The sequence below is a fragment of the Rhinoderma darwinii genome, chromosome 1 (genome assembly GCF_050947455.1).
Source record: "Rhinoderma darwinii isolate aRhiDar2 chromosome 1, aRhiDar2.hap1, whole genome shotgun sequence".
In the NCBI taxonomy this organism is placed as follows: domain Eukaryota; kingdom Metazoa; phylum Chordata; class Amphibia; order Anura; family Rhinodermatidae; genus Rhinoderma; species Rhinoderma darwinii.
The window spans coordinates 598,061,332-598,084,116 of NC_134687.1; the positions used below are offsets into that span (position 1 = coordinate 598,061,332).

A 22,785-nucleotide genomic window follows, 5' to 3' on the forward strand; every position below is an offset into this window, starting at 1 on the left:
CTTCTCAGGAAGAAGCACCCTTATAGCACAAGGGGCGCCACAAGTTAGGTTTCCTGAACTATAGAGAATTAGAGAAGTTAATAACCAAGGAGTGGAAACATCTGGGCAGACATATCATTGTTTCTAAACGCGAATAAACTTTGTTTCCTTTTCTGAAGGATTTGGTCTTATTGTGGTCTGTGTCTCCCTCTGTGAATCCACCTATTGCTAGGCTATGAAGGACCACTACTATTCGTCTGTTCTCTGAGTGTTCGAGATAGCAGCAGGGAGGGGGGGTTGTAGACAGCAGGTCAATGTGTGGAGAGGGGGAAAAGCTTCTAAGTGTTTTTCGGGAGAGCAGACAGAGAGGAGAGCACACAGGATATAAAAAAAAAAAAACTGTTTTTATTTACTCTGACCTAGGGCTGAGCAATCAATCGAAAAATAACCGAAACGGAAAATCAGCGCAGATAATGTCATCTTCGCATTTAGTTTTTTTCGGTTCGGTTATTTAATAAATGCAGCCCAGCCTCTGCCGTCCGTAACAGTATGCTATCCAGTTAGAATCGCTGATATGTGAATAACATATCAGCGATTCTGATTGGATAGCATGCAGTTACCGATGTTTGGGATAGCCAGTGGCAGAGCAGGCTCAATGTGACGGCATTGACGCTACTCCTCCAGAACGCCGAAGGTATGGCTGCCTGGAGTGCAGGGATGATCAGTTACAGCATGTTCAGGCTGGCTGCTGAGGCACAAGCAGACCCACCAAATCAGCCAATGGGCCCTTCCTGAGCCAAGAGTGGTCCTCCACCCCCACCCCCACATGAGCAGCACACGGCACAGTGCTGTCGCTGCACTATTTACAGCTAGTCCACTTTGTTTTGGTCAACTGTCGCCACTCACCCCCCCCCTGACAGTCCCCATACTTTCTGCTTTGCTCCATCGGCTTCCTCTCTGCTGTCGTCGCCGCTCACCCCCTCTTCCCCCGGACGGTCCCCATGCTTTCTGCTTTGGGGAAGTTGGGGGGGGGGGGGGTGAGCAGCGACCGCATCAGAGAGGAAGCTGACAGAACAAAGCAGAAAGTATGGGGTATGTCACGGGGGATGAGTAGCGACCGCAGCAGAGAGGCAGGTGACACTGCGCACCGAACACGGCCTGACCACCTCTGACAACATACAGTATTTGAAATAGGCCTGTGATTCCTGTCTTATAAATTGCTACTTTTCAATGTTTGTGTACTTTTCTTGATGCTGAAAATAAGCTGGGTAGAAGGACCTCGAAGATTAAGAACAGACTAGTCAGGAAGAACCTGACTTTGAGATGCCTCAGCCAAGTGTTTGTGGAATGGTATACTACTGTATATAATATATACCCCCTGAGCCTTCCTGCTGTATAATATATATGCTGTATGTATACACCCTGGCTCTAAACCTTCTGTATACTAGTAGTATACAGCAGACTCAGGGGGTATATTATATACTGGTAGTATACAGCAGGCTCAGGGGATAAATATTAATTCAATGGTGCAGCATGCAAACAGGGGCGTGGCATGCAAAAAGGGGTGTGGTCTAAATAATCATTCACTAATCGTAATCGAGGTTACATGTTCAATTAATCGTGATTAATAATTGCCCAGCCCTACTCTGACCTGTTGTGTACAAGCCTCCCCCTTCCTGCTTCTATAACATTCACACCAGCGTGAGAGTTACGCACATAAAAAAACATGCGTAAATATCTCCATGTGCGTTCCATTTTTACATCCGTGTGCTTCGCGTGTGGCATGTGATTTTCAAGCACTTGCAAGCACTTTTTTTTTTTATTTCAATGTAATTGATGCGTGAAACACAGATGTGGGTCCGTGTGCTGTCCGTGGTTTTCACATACCCATTGACTTCAATGGGCGACTAGGGGCGTGAAAAGGCAACAATATAGGACATGCAGTGAGTTTCACACAACAGATACTCGCTCTGTGGAATTTTACGCATGTGTGCATAGCCCCATTGAAATCAATGGATCTGTGTGCTGTGCGTTGTTTCAACGCACAACACACGGACGAGAATCACGCTCGTCTGCATGAGCCCTTCGAGAAGGAAGGTTGAGAGCAGTGGAGTCAGCCGTTAGTAGCAGTGGACTGATGGATTTGAGTTAGAATTTGTAGGAGACCAGCTGTCTACAGGTGTTACACAGACTCTACAGCAGCCAATTGGTAGAACATTTTTAATGAAGATTAATTAGAAAGTTGCTTAATTTTGCATTTAGTAAGCAAATAAACAAATAAAAACATTTCAGTTCATAGCCTTTAAAGCTTCTTCCTGGAAGATTCTTTCTCTCTACTCCACCTCACGCTTCGGAGCAAGCTTTTGCTTTTTACCTCGCAGTTTGTTCCCTTCTCATGCAGAAAGTTATCGTCCCAGTTCTTCAGCTGGAACAATTTCAAGGGTTTTACTCAAATCTATTAACCGTTCCCAAGAAGGACAGGTCTCTTCTTCGAATCCTGGACTTAATGATGTTAAACCGCCTTGTTCAAGTTTGACTGTTTTGTATGGAATCCTTAAGGCCGTCATTGCATCACTGGAACAGGGAGAATTCTCTTCCATTGACATTTGCAATGCATAATTCCATATCCCATCGCAAGGACTCACCAACATTTCCTTAGTTTTGTGGTGGGTTCTCTACATTCCCAATTTGTTGCTCTTCCTTTTGGGCTCGCCATGTCTCCTCGCATGTTCACCAATGTCCCAGCAAATCTCATGGTGCTTCTCTGCATCAGGGGAGTTGCTGTCATCCCTTACCTGGACAACCTCTTGGTGAAGGCACCCCCAAGAGAGTATAATCTTTGCTGTGTCCAGATCTGTCTGAACACTTTGAGAATGTTCGGATGGTTCATCGCGGAATAATATTTATTGGTCTCAACTCATGGCATGGAGTTTTCAGGAATGATACTCAACAGCGGGATAGCAAGGGTCTTTCTTCCAGTATTTGAACCAAGGTGGCTCTTCTTTGCCAGGACACTCTCCGTTTTTGCATTTGAGTGCTGGGCAGAATAGTATCGATCTTTGAAGCGGTACCATATGCACAGTTCCACAGCAGGTCCCTCTAGATGACAATCCATTTATGCTGGAACAACTCTCAGAGACTATCTCGATGGGTCGGTCTTTTCCTCCCCTCTAAAGGCTGATCATCTCGACCAATGCCAGTTTGTCTGAGTGGGTTAAAGTTTTCGGTCCGCACACAGTTCAGGGAACTTGGTTGCAGGAAGAGAGGCCCTCGCAGATCAACCTGTTGGAATTGAGAGCAATCTCCCTAGTCCTCTCCCACTGAACTCTTCTTCCTCTTCAGGGTCGACCAGTCAGGATCCAGACCGATAACTCCACGATGGTTGCTTTCTAAACCACCAGGGTGGCAACAGGGGTCGGGCGACTCTGTTAGAAGCTTCTCGGATCATACTGTGGGCGGACCAACGTATTCCAGAGCTGTCAGCGATCCACGTACCAGGAGTGGACAATTGGGATGCATATTTTGTCAGTTGAGAAAAAATTTATCCAACTGGCCTTACCACTTCTGGTACGCAGATCTAATCTACCTTCCCACGGATCATGTTGTCTTCCACTTCTTCCCGACCTCCTTTCCCAAGGTCTGCTATTCCACCCCACTTTACCTCAGATACATTTAACGGCATGCTGGTTGGATCAGAGGTTCTAAGGACTCCGGGTCTCTTTGAGAGAGTCACCCAGACGGTATTGAAGGCCAGAAAATCTCAATAAACCAAGGTGTACCAATGTACATGGTAGGCCTATTTGCGCTGGTGTGAACACACTTATTTCCTTCTTTTGAAATGTTCTACACTTAAGAGTTCAGTCCTTTCTGCAATCAGGCCTTGAGCAGGACCTTGGCTTATTCTCTGTCTGTTCTTTTGCAGAGAACTTTGGCTTTTCATTGTCAGGTGAATACTTTTTTTGCAGGTGGTGGCTCATGCAGTCCCTTCTTTCAGACATCCCATTGAGCCATGGATCTTAATTTCATTCTCAGAGCTCTTTAGGTGACTCCTTTTAAACCTTAAAGAGACATTTCCCTGCATCTTCTTTCCTGGAAGGTAGCTTTTCTGGTGGCGATCATCTCCATCAGGCAGGTTTCAGAACCTGCTGCCTTGTCCTCCATGTCACCTTTTTTGGTCATCCATAAGGATAAGGCGGTGTTCCGATCTGTTCTGTCTTTTCTACCATAGGTAATCTCAACCTTTAATATTAACAAAGACATTCATCTCCTTTCTTTTTGCCCCTCCCCATCTCATCCGAGGGGCTGGGCTTTACATTGCCTTGATTTCATATGAGCAGTCCAATCTATCTGGCTGCAACGGAGTAGTTTTGACACTCCAATCCTTTTTTTTTTTGTTACTCCAGGAGGGCCATGCTAGGGTTTGCAGCATCCAAGGCTACCATGGAATGTTGCATCCGGTCTGTGATTTTGGAAACCTACTGGCCCAAGGGTAAAGTTCTTCTTCTTTTGGTTTACTGCCCATTCTACAAGGGCAGTCGGTGCCTCCTAGGTGGTCAGGCATCGAGCTTTAGTTGTTCAGGTCTGCAAGGCTGCTACCTGGGATTCTGTACACACCTTCACTAAGTTTTACAAATTCATTCTTTCCAGACTGGCATAAGCAGAGTGTTGCAGGCAACTGTATGTTAGGCAGGTCATATGACTGTACTTTTAATTTGTTTTTTCCCACCCTCTTGGACTGATTTAGGACATCCCATGGTGCTGTGTCGCCAAATGATTGAGACAACAAGATGTTTGTCCCCCCCCCCCCCCGTAAATTCTGTTTATCGTTGAAATCATTGGGGGACACAGATCCCACCCTCTTATTTCTTGTTGTTTACTCTAGGGCCAGCACCTGTAGTTCTGATTGGTTTCCTCCTGGAAATGTGAACATGTTTGTATTTGTGTTTCCTACTGCTTTTGTACAAACTGAATTAACCAGTGTCTGTGGGGAGGGTATGACGTGCCTGGGCAGAGCCAAGACTCTTTCCTACCTGGTGTTGCTTCCTAGTGGCAGGAGTAAATTCCCATGGTGTTGTGTCCCCCAATGGATTCAACGAGAATTAGATTTTACGGCGAGTCCAAAAATCTTGTTTTTATTTAAAGTATTAAAATATACAACATTTGGGACTGTCCCCACCTTTAAAAATAGTTGTGTGGATGTTCTAAAACTATAATTAATGCTGACGCTGCATCTAAGCGGTTAGACAGAGGACGGGGCTCAGATGCCATCTGCACTGGTCCTAAGATCCCTCTCCATAGGGAAGACTGGAGACTGGGCTGTGAGACCAGACTGATTCTTTATTGTTTCTCTTTCATTAATCTTCTGCATCAGCAGTTCTGTGCTGGATTATCAGACCTGCAGTAATTTTTTGTATTATAATAACCACTATTGCTCATATTTGCCTGATTTCTTATTTACTACACATATCACTGGAGTGTGCACTGATGACAATTGTGTAAACCTTGCCTCACCATTCTCGGAGGTCAGTGGCAGTGATTAAGAAAAACATAAGGATGGCGTGCAGTCACCTAGATCAGATACTGTAGATGTTTTATGTTGTACTACCATAGTGGCAGCTTCATGTGGGGTGCTGAGCATGAATGCATCTTTCTTGTGTTCTCTTTAGCGCCAGCAGCTTAGCAGTATATTCCATCTAACATGTCCTCACAATGATACATATTTTGGTTTCCGTACCCTTCCCTCTATCTATTTCTTAGGGGTGCGCTTCCTTGGATACATTTTTTATCTTGGTTTAAGGTATAGAGTTTTAAAAATCTTATAGGAAGTGGTGGACCTATTAAAGGAAACCGGAGGTAAACCTGCCCATACTGTTTGTCACCCTGCAGGATGTTCTGCATACTCCAGAAACAAACAGTCATGTACATATTTTGGACAGCGCATGGGTTAACCCTCGTGATCTCTTTCAGTTTCTGCTGACCGTGTGCTTAGGGGCGGGACCAGTGGCGGATTAGGTAGACCATAGGCCTTGGGCTGTTCCCCAAACTTGGGTCCCCTTCTCCACTAACGCTCTGCCACGCCGTGTCTATAGTGAACGTCACCTTTCTGTGCGAGCATTGACAAATAATTGTTACGATTCCCCTTTTCCAGACATGTCAGGGGAGGTGACAGCTCCTCTATAAATCCAGTGACTCACAGGTGATGTCTTCTCAGATTCTAGTCATTATTTTAATCTCTTCTTCTCCATCCGGCCCAGACATCATGATGACTTTTCCCAGCCACAACCTATTTCTGCAGAATTTGCCACTGGGTTGTCTTTGACTTTTCACTTTTCCAACATTTCCACACCTATAAACCAAGATAAAGTTCTAATGGTGCCACACTCTATGCCCCCAAATATAATAGCACTATACACTGCGCCCCTGATTATAATCCTACCATAAACTATGCCCCTGAATATAATAGTACCATACACAGTGCCCCTGAGTATAGAAGTACCACACACTTTGCCCCTAATACAATTGTATCAAACACTGTGAAGTAAAGCAGCACACATACTCACAATGTCCCCTGTAGATAGTGCCACTCACAATGCCCCCTGTAGGTGGCGCCACCCACAATGCCCCCTGTAGATGGCGTCACTCACTGTGCCCCTGGTATTACACGCATTGCCCCCTGTAGATAGTGTCACACACAATGCACCCTGTAGATATTGCCATTCACAGTTCTCCTTATAGAGCCCCCTGTAGTTAGTGCCCCATAGAGCCCAATGTAGATAGTGCCCCCAACATTGCTAACTGAAAAACTGTTCCCGCGCCTTCCACCAGCTATGCAGGCCTAGTCTCTTCTGACCCGGCCTTATCCAGCGGAATGGTGCAGGTGGCATGATGACATCATTGCGATGCCTGCATCATTGGTAAAGTGCCAAATGGGGCAGGAAACTCATAGTTCCCGTGCCTCCGCAGCGCTAGAATCTGCGTCCTAAGCACAAGGAAACAATTAAGTGCAGCCGACCGGTACTGGGTACCGCTCGTCCCTGGTTCTCCGAACCAGTTGTCATTTTAACAACCTGTTTGGGAAAACTGGGGCGACCCAGTTGGATCCCACCCTTGTGTGGATCCCGTGGAAGTCTTGGGCATCGGGCCTCTGCCCAAACTGCCCATATATAATGATCCGCCATTGGGCGGGCCTTAACTTTTTTGATCTCCAATTGTAGACAAAGAATTGGGGGAAATTCCAGCTGGACACAGTATTACAAAATAGGTGATCTTTTTGTACACAGAGTAGAATTAGTTATGTCATTTTTCCGTTTTTTATTGACCAGCTAGGTTGTTTTTTTTTTGTTCATTTTATATGTTTTTAGTGTTCCTTAAAAGTATTACTTTTCTATGTTGAAAAGTCGTGGCTTGTGCTGTTAGATAACCCCTAGGTTATTAGTGCTCACAGCTCTTAAGCCTTTCCTCTCCTCTTAGGTCCACACCTCCTTCGCTCTTGATTCTCAGATCCACAGCTACACCATACCTCCTTTTCTGTGGTCTATAACTCTTTATAACACCACAGGTCCGTGGCTTTAAATTCGACAGTTTCTCTTCTAAATCGTGGGTCCACAGCTCCGTAACTTCTCCTCCGGTTCCCATCTCCTTAACTCCTTTATTCCTGCTTCTTAGCTTCCTCATGTAGTTCTCATCTCCTTATCAGCTTCTTAACTACTCCTCCTGTTGTCACCAGCTCCTTAGCATCTCCTTCTCAGGTTCACAGCTCCTCGGTTTTTCCTGCTCCTCCTTCTTGGGTCCAAAGCTCCTTGGTACGACATCATTTTGTCTTCCTTTCCTTATCTATACCTCTTCAGCCCCCTTCTGTTTATCTGCTCCACTTCTCTATAGGACCACATCGCCTCAGCTCCTCTTTCCCCTGAAGCACATACTGGAATCAACTCCACTACACGATACCTTATTTTCTCCTTAATCTCAGGCCCTCTGTCCCTCACCAAAAACTCTCAGTCGATTCCAAGTTAAACAACATTTTGGAGGTTTTGTCAATTACTTTAGATTTCCGGATCAGGGTGTTGGATTAATGGAGATTATTGAACTGTTTGATTCGTATTGATTTTCCCTAAATAATTCACTGATCCATTTTTGAGAAACAGAATAAATCTCACTCGTCGCTTCCGCTTGTTTTTCCTATTTCGTTATAAATGAGATTTTTGTGCATGTTGCAGGCAGCATTAAATACAATTACTGTTTCATCTAACTGATTGCAAGCAGCATAATTTGCCTCGTCTGTCATGTTTTTTTATGTTTGGAAATGGCCGATTTATTTCAGTAAACAGACGGCACGTTCTTGTTGCTAGGTAGAAAAATGGCCTGAACTGATTGATATTCTTCAGACGGCCAGCAGAGGGCACTGTAAATCCACCTTTTAGTCCTGCACACAACCTTAGCATGCAAATAATAGTATGTTGTTTTCTTGTTTTGAGAGAGACAATGTTTTGTTTATTAAATTGCTTGTCTTTGCTTCCAACAATTTGAACCATAAATTGAGTCTGCAGAAAGATAATCACATTGTGCAAAAATGTTAGATTAAAAATCCACGCACTATAAAATGTCACGCATGGCGTGTCACCCTCTGTATACGAAATATTCCGTCCTTCCTGTCTTACTGGAGAGAGCAATCTGGTGAGTGCTAATTACCTGCGGAGGTCTGTGTACTGTTATATCCACCCTAACCCTTCTGTATAGAGACTGTGAAAGGAAAGTTCTTTCAGAATTTATACAAGCTGCGTAATCCAATCACAAAATCTATCTATCTATCTATCTATCTATCTATCTATCTATCTATCTATCTATCTATCTATCTATCTATCTATCTATCTATCTATCTATCTATCTATCTATCTATCTATCAAGAAAACGTTGACCGTACTCTGTGAACACTAATGCCACCTAAGCCACTAAATATAAATAAATATTTATTACGATTCTTAGCGCACATCTTGAACAAATTGTGTGAGCCCACCTGCCACAACAAGGCGACCTCTGTAAGGTGGGAACCTACGCTGCACATACACCCAGAACAGGGACTAAGCCTACATATATACCTGGGGATGGTAGGAACCAGCATTAAACTGATTAAAATCACGCTGGGCAGAATGGGAGGAGTGCAAGATCAAAAATGGAGGCAGTCACTAACCCCACATATATGGATCACATAAACAACACACAAAATTGAACAGCACATTCCAACAAAATGAAAGAAAACGTGTATACAGGTGCAAGAACGCCTGTGACTGCAAATCCACACAGCACACAAGAAAGTTGTGACCGCACACTGCGAACACTAATGCCACCTAAGCCGCTAAATATAAATAAATATGCATTACCCTTTAGGCTATGTTCACACGGAGTATTTTGGGGGAGGAATATCTGCCTCAAAATTCCGTTTGGAACTTTGAGGCAGATATTCCTCTCCCTGCACGCCGATTTTCGCGGCAATTATCGCGCCATTTTTCGCCCGCGGCCATTGAGCGCCGCGGGCATAAAACAGCGAGAAATACGCTTTCTCCTGCCTCCCATTGAAGTCAATGGGAGGTCAGAGGCGGAAGCGCCCGAAGATAGGGCATGTCGCTTCTTTTTCCCTCGGCCCGTTTTTGCCGAGTTTTGCGACGCGGTTTCCGCGTCAAAAAACTCGGCAAAATACCCCGTGTGAACATAGCCTTAGGCTGGGTTCACAGAGTTTTTTTGCAAGCAGAAAATCTGCCTCAAAATTGCATTTGGAATTTTGAGGCAGATTTTGCTCTGCCTTCACGCTGATTTTCGCTGTTGTTTTCGTCCGCCTCCCATTGAAATCAATGGGAGGCATTTTCGGACGTTTTTTGGCACATTTTCCGCGTCAAAAAACTGTGTGAACTGACCCTTAGAACCTCACTATTGTAAGTAGATTTATCTGTCTGTCTCTCTATCGCTCTCATATCTATATGGTCAAGGAGGACACATGCTTGACAGAGGTGGGTTTGCCTACCGAAACGTTGCAGCTTTGTGTGCACTTTTTTTGATGTACCTGTCTGAATAAATCGACAGCAACTTTTTTACACTTCTAAAGAGTCTCAGTGGTGCTGTGTCCTCCTTGACCATATTGGTGTTGGATTCGCTATCCCATTGACAACGTGCACACTGGAGCTCACCTGCGTGCTGCTTTTTCTTCTTTGAAATATCTCATATCTATCTAGAAAGTCCACCATCCAGCAGTACCAGTATAACTTATGAGTGGGTGCACGCCTCAGGAACCCGATCACGGTTCCCAAATCTTCCAATATATCTCCAAGAATAGGCAGCACTCCAATTCAAAGTGGAAAAATGGGTTTTTAATTGCTCTCGTGCAACGTTGCGGCATTATTGCAGGAGCCTTTTTCAAGCAATAGAAAAGAAATGACCCGATCTTGCGTTATGACTGCCCTGTGTGTCCCATGTGAATAAGGAACCTACCTTTCATATCATTCCTATACATATTTTTTAATAGAGTATTTTTTCTTAGATATGGAGGTTAAATGGGAAACAAATGTTATCCTAGGATGGTTAGGGAATAAGGACACATAATATTCTTCTAAGTCAACTAATATGCCCCAGATCACACTGGAGCGTTTTCTTTGTATATTTGGCAATTACATTTTTCAACATAGAGGTAGGATCCTAATTCACATGGGACACATAGGGCAGTTATACCGCAGCATCGGGTCATTTATTTTCTAAATTGAGAAAGGATATAGACTTTACTTTTATGTAAATGATTATCGTTTCCCCTGAAGTAAAAGGGCCATCGGAAGATTCCTGACAGTTACGGCGTATGTGCGGACATGCGCATTGCGGAAAGTTAAGTAGAACACAGAATACTTGACCAAGATGGCCGATATTGAGCTTCAGATGTTATAGCCCATGCGCGGACATGCGCAGTACGGCACAACGACGATGCTTCCTTAGAATTAATGCTATTCCTTTAAGGGAGACTTTCAGGCATGCGCAATAAAGAAAATCACTTTTTCAACTTTGAAAGGCGTGCACCCACCATACTCTTCACTGGTGCGGCTGGATGGTGGATCTATCTATCTATCTAATCTATCTATCTAATCTATCTATCCTATCTATTCTATCTGTCTATCTATCTATCTATCTATCTATCTATCTATCTATCTATCTATCTATCTATCTATCTATCTATCTATCTATCTATCTATCTCATATCTATCTATCTATCTATCTATCTATCTATCTATCTATCTATCTATCTATCTATCTAACTATCTAACTATCTAACTATCTAACTATCTAACTATCTAACTATCTAACTATCTAACTATCTAACTATCTAACTATCTAACTATCTAACTATCTAACTATCTAACTATCTATCTCATGAATATGGAATGTTGGATATCAACATGCCTGATAATTTGTTCCGGTGGGGGATAAACCTATACCAGTGGTGTCTGTCAGTAGCTTACTTTCCTCTCCCCATTGAAAACACACAGACACTTGGCCGACGAGTTGGGAAGAATATCTCTTAGTCGAACAACCTATTGTAAAGTGTGTAGACCGCTTGGTTAGAAGTCCAACCAAGTGTAAACTTTGCTGTCGTGCATGCAATAGAGTATAAATGATAAGACTATGTTCACATTCGCAATTTGGCTTATATTTATAATGGAAGCTACAACGCTTTTCTGGATCCGTCATATGACGTATACCACCATCGCCCCACAGAATCAATAGACTTACAATGGGGTTTGTCCTTTTTCTGCATGGTGACTTATTTTGAAGGGACAAATAGCGCCGCATGCAGTGCTGTTTTTCCCATAAAATCTGATGAAATCTGAGAAAAAGAGCCTCCGACGCGGATGTGAACGCAGCCTCCGACGCGGATAAGAACGCAGCCTCCGACGCGGATGTGAACGCAGCCTCCGACGCGGATGTGAACGCAGCCTCCGACGCGGATGTGAACGCAGCCTCCGACGCGGATGTGAACGCAGCCTCCGACGCGGATGTGAACGCAGCCTCCGACGCGAATGTGAACGCAGCCTCCGACGCGGATGTGAACGGAGCCTCCGACGCGGATGTGAACGCAGCCTCCGACGCGGATGTGAACGCAGCCTCCGACGCGGATGTGAACGCAGCCTCCGACGCGGATGTGAACGCAGCCTCCGACGCGGATGTGAACGCAGCCTCCGACGCGGATGTGAACGCAGCCTCCGACGCGGATGTGAACGCAGCCTCCGACGCGGATGTGAACGCAGCCTCCGACGCGGATGTGAACGCAGCCTCCGACGCGGATGTGAACGCAGCCTCCGACGCGGATGTGAACGCAGCCTCCGACGCGGATGTGAACGCAGCCTCCGACGCGGATGTGAACGCAGCCTCCGACGCGGATGTGAACGCAGCCTCCGACGCGGATGTGAACGCAGCCTCCGACGCGGATGTGAACGGAGCCTCCGACGCGGATGTGAACGGAGCCTCCGACGCGGATGTGAACGCAGCCTCCGACGCGGATGTGAACGCAGCCTCCGACGCGGATGTGAACGCAGCCTCCGACGCGGATGTGAGTGGAGCCTCCGACGCGGATGTGAACGCAGCGTCCGACGCGGATGTGAACCTCTACTGTGAACATTTTTATGTTACTCCTCCCCCTCAATATTCCTTAATAAATTAAACCAGAGGTGTTTTCTATTCCAAGCAGGGGAGCATCAGCAATGTGATTAATGTGAACCTCTCCACGTCCTGGTCTTCGCAGCCGCTTCATCTATATATCTGACATGTTCCAAGAAATTACATTTGGCCGAATAGCTCCCTTTCATCAATACAAACAGCAACAGAAAATACATATATAACCCGTAATCTGACACTAATCTGGTCATGTGTCAGACTCGTCCCCGGAGATCGTATTATACTCCTCAACAAATGGCTGCCGAGTGGCTTTTAATTTTATTACAGAATCTTCCCTTCAGCTTCACTTTAATTTTCAAGCTATTCATGGTGGAGCTGAATACCTATTGAACTTTTAGAAGTCAGAGTATTTACAATGAAATGTATGATCAGCTGTTGGTTGGTTGTTGACCTCTATAATTAAGCCATTAACATGGACTTAAGTCACATGACCCATATTAATAAGACGCAACTACAAAAATTAAAGAGCCTTTCCACTTCCACTATTTTTCGGACTGTGAGACGGACAGGAATATAAGATGCACCCAATTTTAGACGACACGGCGGTCTAAGGTAATGGAGGGGTCTAGGCTAGTGGAGAGGATAATATTGCATATCCTTGTGGTCTATGGTTATGCCACCAGGTTTTTCTATAGCTCTTTAAGTGCACTCTGCCTGATCATTAGGGAAACGGTCAGGGTGGTCTGGGGACGGACCGTAAGATCATTTTTAACTTAGGAAATAGTTCTATTCAGTCTGATCTACCAGGTTCCTGAAGACTTACACTTAGTGAAGTAAAGGGGGTTAAATGAGATTAAGTGAAAGGTTTGCAGCAACCCTCATATCCATGGGTAGTGTCTGGTATTGTAGCTCAGCCTCTTTCAAACCAACCTGACCTGAGATCTTGTAGTTCCACACTGATCCTGAGATTGAGAGGGTTTCCCGCTCTTGGTATAATAAAAGCAGATAAATTATGGATGCCTGCATCTCCATTGCAAACAATGGGACTTAAAAATGCTAAACGTTATCCCATAGCACTCCAAGGTTTTCCATAACCTGTATTGGAGAGGTGTCTGGTTGAGTGATGCAATAGAGCGAGGCGGTGGAATTATCTGAGAAGGGCTGCTGATGTCACAGTTAGGAGGCCGTCTGAAGTCGAGCATGCGTGCTGCCGCTCCAGTCGAGCATGCGTGCTGCCGCTCCAGTCGAGCATGCGTGCTGCCGCTCCAGTCGAGCATGTGTGCTGCCGCTCCAGTCGAGCATGCGTGCTGCCTCTCCAGTCGAGCTCTATGGGAGGTTAGACCTCATTCACACGTCCTTGTCCTTTTTATATGGCCACACAACACAGATTCGCAAAACACATGGCTTCCATGTGCGGTCCGTGTTTTCAACAGACCATTCAATAGAATGGACGAGATTGATCCGTAAAAACTGACAGAAATAGGAGCTGCTCTGACTTTTGCGTATCAGGCACATGGATCTGCAAATAAATGGATGCATGCATGGCCCCACAGAAATGAATGGGTCAGTGTGCTATCCGTGAACCCCCCCCCCCCCCCTGTTGTTGGTAAAGCACAGAAGTAACTATGTGCTACGCTGGTCTTAGAACAGGGAATACAGGGAATAAAATAATAAACCGCCCAAACAGTCTATTGCAAACAAATGGTTATTTGTACGATGCTACCATCCCCCACACACTGTGATCTATAGTGGAGCCTAGCGCATGAGGACCCTATTTCTAGTGCTGATTCTCATTTAATAGAGATCTCGGATCTACATCATACATCATGGAGGGGTTTTTCATTGATGTCATTCCAGTGCCCTATCTTAGATAAGCTCTAGATTAATGGTGCTCAGGAAATACTGTCTTATTATATGGACAGTCACTGTAAATATTTTAACCCATGCTTATTAAAAAGAAAAAAAATATGTATGCACATAATTTAATTTAGACATTTGACATTTATTTCCAGCATGTTCCTTTGGTTGTACTACTGAGGTTCTATTTCTAATTTATAGATTGCATGTATTTGAATATAAATCTGTATCTTTTCTGCCCCTATTGAAATTAATAAAAACCCTCAAAGGGGGAGTTTTCATAACGGTCTCCTAGTCGAAATTTGGGTCGTATTGCTCCCTATATACAAGAATATAACTACTATAATACTGCCCCCTATATACAAGAATATAACTACTATAATACTGCCCCTATATACAAGAATATAACTACTATAATACTGTCTCCTATATACAAGAATATAACTACTATAATACTGCACCCTAATATGTACAAGAATATAACTACTATAATACTACCCCCTATGTACAAGAATAAAACTACTATAATACTGCCCCCTATATACAAGAATATAACTACTATAATACTGCCCCCTATATACAAGAATATAACTACTATAATACTGTCCACTATATACAAGAATATAACTACTATAATACTTCCCCTATGTACAAGAATATAACTACTATAATACTGCCCCCTATGTACAAGAATATAACTACTATAATACTGCCCCCTATATACAAGAATATAACTACTATAATACTGTCCACTATATACAAGAATATAACTACTATAATACTGCCCCAGTGTACAAGAATTTAACTACTATAATACTGCTTCCTATGTATAAGAATATAACTACTATAATACTGCCCTCTATATACAAGAATATAACTACTATAATACTGTCCACTATATGCAAGAATATAACTACTATAATACTGCCCCCTATATACAAGAATATAACTACTATAATACTGCCCCTATATACAAGAATATAACTACTATAATACTGTCCACTATATACAAGAATATAACTACTATAATACTGCCCCCTATATACAAGAATATAACTACTATAATACTGCCCCTATATACAAGAATATAACTACTATAATACTGCCTCCTATGTACAAGAATATAACTACTATAATACTGTCCACTATATACAAGAATATAACTACTATAATACTGCCTCCTATATACAAGAATATAACCACTATAATACTGCCCCCAATATACAAGAATATAACTACTATAATACTACCCCTTATGTACAAGAATATAACTACTATAATACTGCCCCTATATACAAGAACATAACTACTATAATACTGCACCTTATGTATATGAATATAACTATTATAATACTTCCCCTATATACAAGAATATAACTACTATAATACTGCCCCCTATGTACAAGAATAAAACTACTATAATACTGCCCCCTATATACAAGAATATAACTACTATAATACTGCCCCCTATGTACAGGAATATTCAAATTCTAACACTGCCCCCTATGGAGAAAAATGGGGACATACGTATGGGGCATTTAAACCCTATACACATGTATTACACTGCACATTGTTGCGTATTTGTGACACATATGAACGTGGTCATCCATTACAATTCCTTGCCTTACTTGCTGTTTTAAGATTCTGCTGGAGTGCGCTGTATTATATTGTAGAAAAATGGATTCTCGATTGTTTGGCATGTTTATCCTCTGACTGACAACAGGGCACTTTACCTTGGCACAGTGTATGTGAATCACTTTCAGGCCCCGGTTTATCCACATTAGGCCGGTGCAGACACATGCATTAAACCTGACGTTGGCAACTCCTCTGCTGCAAAGAGGCTCTATCATTATAAATCTCCATATTCAGACGAGCTCTGAACTGTGTATTGCGTGGTCACCCTCCCTGATCCTCTCTATGCTGAGCTATATGGCGATGCACTTTCCTAAACTCTGAATGAAACGTGTGGTTCCTGGGAGAGCAGGCCATGAATTATACAGCGAGATGTCCTGTCAGATAAATGTCTCTCTGTGAACACATTTGGATATAAAAGACTGACGATGTCGCGAGGCCTCGGCAGCGCTGTCAATTTCCTCTTGATGATGGTGGCATTTGAAAGTGCTGAGACAGACAACAATAACTTTGTCACTGACTCCAGGGTAACTTTTGGCAGCGGTGACGGTGCTTCGTGTACTTTGGGGTTTATGTGTGCCAAGCGTCCGTGGTGGAGAAGCCATCGTATTTGAATTACTTTACATGCCAGTGAGGGGCTCAGGAAGGAGATGTGTGTTTTCAGCTGCTGCGTCTGCATTTTATATCGGCTTCTCCTCAGTAATACCGTAATCATGTATTGTTGAATTTGGCGGTAATGGAGGCTCTGAATTGGATTTAAAGAGACAGTGGCACTTGTAGGGCCATGTCGGGATACATTCCAAGATCTTGAAAATGATTTGTGGTGTAAGGACGCCTAATATGTAAAGAAGACGGATGTGAGTTGTCATAGTAATACCATGGGCTCTTGTATTAAACTGCAGTGCAAGTCCTTATCCATCTAAACGCCCCATAAGTGCCACCCACAAGCCCTGGCGTTAGCCACAGCCATCCATTGCTAGTTCAAGTCACAGAGCCCCAACCGTAATAAATACTCACTTTCCCGTCCTCTTGGCGTTTTGCTCCTCCTTTTACAGTAAGATGTTAGCGGCGTATTCTTAGCCGCCTACATAAAACTTCCTCTTCCTCGACTGCATGTCGGCATGCCACGGGCAGCGCGGTGGCTCAGTGGTTAGCACTGTAAGGACCTGTTTACATCAGCGTTGTGTGTCGACTGCGCTATTGATTCCATCAACAAAACGGAAACTTGACGGAATGGTCACAAGCAGAAACCATTAGCAATGTTTCCCTCACCAATGATGCAAACGGAACCTAAGGTTTCCGTTTGCCTTTCCGTTGAGGGGTTCTCCCGACGGAACCCCTCTACGGAAAGCCAATGCTGATCTGAACAGGCCCTTAGCTCTGCAGCGCTGGAGCCCTGGATTCAAATCCAACCAAGGACAAGATCTGCAGCTTATATGTTCTCTACATGTTTGTGTGGGTTTCCTCTGGGTACTTTGCTTTACTCTCACACTCCAAAAACATACACAGATAGGGTTTTTAGATTGTGAGCCCCACTGGAGACAGTGAGTGAGGACAACCTCTGTACAGCGCTGCGGAGTATGTTGGCGTTATATAAGTAAAATAAATAAATAAAATTGTGAGCAGCAAATGTAAATGGGGTTTCCGGGTTTTGAAAATGTGGTTATAGCTGCATATAAGAAAAAAAAGGAGTGCTATCATTTCCCCCAGCCATCTGATGCTCAGGCGGCACTCCCGGAGATTGGTTACGTGCACGTAGTATGTAAACTGCTGCATACATTTATGCCAGAAATACCATTCGTGACGGATGAGCCCTCTGATTTGCTGCAGTGATTCACATTCTACGCGCGTGTGAACTATCACTGGGAATGGATAGGTAAGTACTGCTTATTTTTCTCATTTGCAGTCATTACCCCAACATTTTTAAAAACCCAGATAAGTCCCTTAAAAGGGTTTTCCCAAAAACATAAATTCTCTCCTATCCATAGGATTGGTGATAAATTTCTGATAGCTGGGGGCCTCACCCCTGGGACCCCTACTGACTATGAGAAAGGGGGTCCTGACCCACAGTGAAGAGGACATTGAATGAAGCGGCGGAAGAGCAAGCGAGCTGCTGCTACATTCATTGTCTATGGGAATGACTGAAAGAGCTCAGTACAGTGCTCGGCTGTCCCGTTATTTTCATAGACAGTGAATGGAGCGGCGGACGAGCATGCAAACTGCTTCTACATTCAATGTCTAAGGCTGGGTTCACACGAGCATGTTACGTCCGTAATGGACAGAACGTATTTCGGCCGCAAGTCCCGGACCGAACACACTGCAGGGAGCCGGGCTCCTAGCATCATAGTTTTGTACGATGCTAGGAGTCCGTGCCTCGCTGCGGGACAACTGTCCCGTACTGTAATCATGTTTTCAGTACGGGACAGTAGTTCCACGGAGAGGCAGATAGATAGATAGATAGATAGATAGATAGATAGATAGATAGAATTACATATTAGACTGAAATTTAGACGAGTGTTCCAACAGACACTCACGCCAGGAACTTTATCCAGCATCCTAATCAGGAGATTTCATACCGATATATATCGACAGAGGAGAAATAACACACAGACGCTGCTGGTATGCTCAAAATACTCCTCTGGGGGTTTATTGCCAAACTCAATGACAATAATATCATTCAAAAGTGGTGTAGGCGTGAGGTTAACCAGTCAGAGGCAATGTGACAATATTTCTTATTCAGCCAATAGCAGACCATAAGTATATTTCAAATACGTAATTATAATTCTTCATTAAAATGCTGACATCAGGTAACACCTGGAGACAAGCATACCATGGGGTGGTGTTAACTGTTGAGAATTGAGCAGAACTATGTAGAGGAAAGGTCATTAAAATAATGGAGAATACATATCGAAGTAATTTGACATCCTGCTTGATAATTCATAATGTAATTTAATACAGAGAATATAAGCAAATAAACCATCCTTCACAACAGTTATCATTCATCTGTAATCATTGATACTTCATTATATTTATAGGAAAATTATTCCACATCGATTTTGGTTACATCCTGGGAAGGGACCCCAAGCCTCTGCCACCACCCATGAAGCTGAACAAAGAGATGGTGGAAGGAATGGGAGGGACACAGAGCGAGCAGTACCAGGCTTTCCGCAAACAGTGTTACACCGCTTTCCTGCACCTACGCAGGTAAGTGTATGTTCCGGTCCTATCTCCTGGTGTATGGTGAATATATTGCTTCATACAATTCAGGAGACTTTGATCACATATAGAAATTTTCCTACTATGAAACTCATTCAGTTTTTTTTACAACAGCCTTGCTCAGACTTGGAGAAGTTGCAATACTTTGCCACAAAGCTTCATGGCCCCTTAATTTTTGGACCATAAAAAATGTACGGTAAAATTCCTTTAATTCTGCCGATGATAAACCAGAAACTCTGATAATCCATTACATATCAGGACCTGCCAGTCTAAAGGCTATGTATACTAAAATTATAAATGGAGTAACTTTTCATTAAAAACGTCCTATCATTTTGTGTCGACAGCTCCTATGCAGACCTGTCCTGTCCCCATGGTAACAGACAACAAACTCAACCTCCAAATAACTTCTCGCAGTTAAAAAAAATACAATTTGAGCAATGCGTGACATGTAGGATAGACAGGTTAATCTCGCTTCTATTGTCAGACACGAGGAAGGAAGGATGCGGCCCTTGATTAATAACACGCCATTAAAGACCCAGTAATCCATTACCGGTGACAGGTTATAGAGAAAGTGTTATTGTGTCTCCTTCCAAATAAGACAAAGCGTCTTTCAGATTTCATCTGTTAGTTTGTCATATCAGTATTTGTACAGAAATAACCGGCACTCATTAGATAGAACACTCACCCTATTAAATACCAATTATAGTTAAAAGGTGAGGTCCCATTTATGGTCAATCAACAAACTATTCCATAAATGTCTGGGGGTTTGACTGTTATGACCCTATTCTCAGGATATGGGATTTCCCACTGATGATATATTTATGGCTTTCCAAAGCTTATAAGTTATCACAAACTTAACTCTGCTACATCAGTACCAGTTCTTACTTTGGGCACTGAATCTGTTTTTGGTCCCTGTCTGGTTTTGCTCACATTTAAAGGGACACACTCCCATTATGGTATTCCGTGTGTCATTCTTTCACCTGTTATTTTTCTTGCTGCTACTATCTGTATATATCAGACTGGTTGCTCAGCAGTGTGAATCAGACTCGGTGACACGCTTTCTCTACTTGTCTGTGGAGATCTATGTGTCACGCATCACAGGCTTCAGCCGTTCCTGTACCACACTAGTTCTGCACAGGAGGAACATAAACTTCTATCATCAGCTACCACTGATACTTAGACAGGTTCCTGTCACACAGGTATAATGTAGAAGAATATAGTGCAGCCTCCCTGGCTTTATACTTATGGTTTCTCAGCATATTTAGGGAAATATAAAGAGAATGAGCATGCAGAAATTATATGGTCTTTAGCTGGTTATGTGATGCTGTGCTGAAGAATTATGGGATTGATAGCAAAGCAGAGAGGAAGAGAAAGCTGGGGAAATCTAACAAGCAATATGGAGGCTTTTTCTAAGCACAGGCAAGGCTGCAGTTTATAAATTAAGTACATTATACATAAAAGAAGTGTCGAGTGTGGTATACAGTCAAGTGGGGAATGCAGACATAAAGTTGTGTTACCGTTGGAGGTCTTCTCTACGTCCCTGGTATAATGCTTGGCTATCTGATCTGATTCTGGTCACATCCTTGTTCCACTACTATTCTTGATCCAACGGCTAGTTCTCATTTCTGGGGGTTCTAGTTCAACACCAGTTCTCTTTAATCAGAGACTTCTCTGAATGGGGCACATTTCATACTTTGCAGGCAAGGAGGTGGGGTGCTTAAAAGGTGATTATTAGGAAGATAAATAGACTTAAAACCTTGGTTTACTCTATGTTGATCTGTTCATCGTACAGAGGATCTATGCTATGGAATTTGTTCCATAACCCAGCAAAAAAAAAAAAAAAACTTGCATATGCCCATGAATCCTAAATGCATTCAATTATCTCAGCTGTTTGTGCCCCAAGCAGCTGTCTAATATATACCATTGTCTACCATATGATCTGCCATGTGGCTGTGGTTTCTGTCACCTAAAGGCTCAACCCCCCCCCTCCCCCCATTTATTTTCTCCATCGTAGATGTACCGTATCCGACTGACAAGAACCTTTTTTTTAGTTTACGGCCTTTTTGAAATTAAGTTTATCATTTAAACAAGATGAAAAATTTGTTGGTGACAGGAAGTAGCTAGCTTCTACACATAATTGTTTTACAGGAACTGATATAGCTTGCAGCCTGGGACTGCATGAAAAATAATATAAGACATGGATTAACAAACTAATAAGCCGAGACACAGACCCTGAGCAGATTAGCAAATTTGGAACATTTGCACTAACTCTCTGAACGAACTGTACTTTACATTACAGATCCAGCCATTTTCTGTGACATTTCATTGTCTGTTGCATACAAACAGTACTATTGATGCAGATGTGTTCTTCCTTTCCTCTGATCTCAACATATCCAGAGATGTGTGGCGCGAGATGACTAGCTTTGAAACAAAACATGATTTTGCGGTACTCTGTCACGAGATGTCTATGCTATGTGTGTCTATGGGTGGCCACCCAGTGGTTGTAATATAAGTTGCAGCTTGTCAAGCGTTTTGCTAGCATGTCGTGATATAGTATTGAAATAGTTTCATGGGAAATTTTAATTCCTTAACCAAATTCAAGCAACGGTAAGGTTGGACACAACTGCACTTGACCCTCACTATATTTTACAAGGCAGGTGCCTGTAAAAAAAAAATGGCCGTTCGGCAATAAATTTGAATTAAAACTGATGAAATAAAGCTTTCTTGTGTAATTGAAAGCTCATTTTCCTGTACTTGTTTTATCGTTGTGTAATTACAGGACGAGTGGGGAAATAATTAGATCCCTGCCCTTTTAAATATACTAGATGATACAACAGATAAAAGTTAATAACACTTCATACTTTAATTAACTTAATAATTAATATCCTTCTGTAAAGGATCTGCCAGGCACTGCGGGGTTAACTCCCAGAACTAATCAGTCAGCACCTGAGAATACATCCCTGAGACTGACTCCTGCTTCCACCATTCAGGCTGGCAGGCTTAGGAGTGGGAGAGCCTATCGTAACCTGGCCAGACTCAGCTAGCTCCCGCCCTCGGTCTATTTAAGCCTGCACTTCCTGTCCCTCGGTGCTTGTTATTGCTTTTGTTTCCTTCCTTGTGGTTCCTGGCCCAGCTACAGCTCCTGCTATTTTTGATCCTGCTCCATACCGACCCTGGCTTACCGACTACTCTTCTGCTTTTCGTTTTGTACCTCGCACACTCCTGGCTTGACTCGGCTCGTTCACCACTCTGGTTGCTCACGGTGTTGCCGTGGGCAACGGCCCCTTTTCCTTGCTTGTGTTCCTTGTATGTTTGTCGTGCACTTACTGAGCGCAGGGACCGCCGCCCAGTTGTCCCTCTACGCCTAGGGCGGGTCGTTGCAAGTAGGCAGGGACAGAGTGGCGGGTAGATTAGGGCTCACTTGTCCGTCTCCCTACCCCCTGCCGTTACATAATA

The 22,785-nt window shown here is 43.4% G+C and overlaps 1 protein-coding gene across 1 annotated transcript in view; it reads left to right on the forward strand.

Moving 5' to 3' along the window:
* PIK3C3 (phosphatidylinositol 3-kinase catalytic subunit type 3) overlaps positions 1–22,785 on the forward strand; it is a 153,115-nt gene that overhangs the window by 64,188 nt on the left and 66,142 nt on the right. Inside the window, exon 22 of the mRNA XM_075840599.1 lies at positions 19,149–19,317. Within this exon, the coding sequence (XP_075696714.1) occupies positions 19,149–19,317 (169 nt within the window). The remainder of the gene's footprint in view (positions 1–19,148; positions 19,318–22,785) is intronic.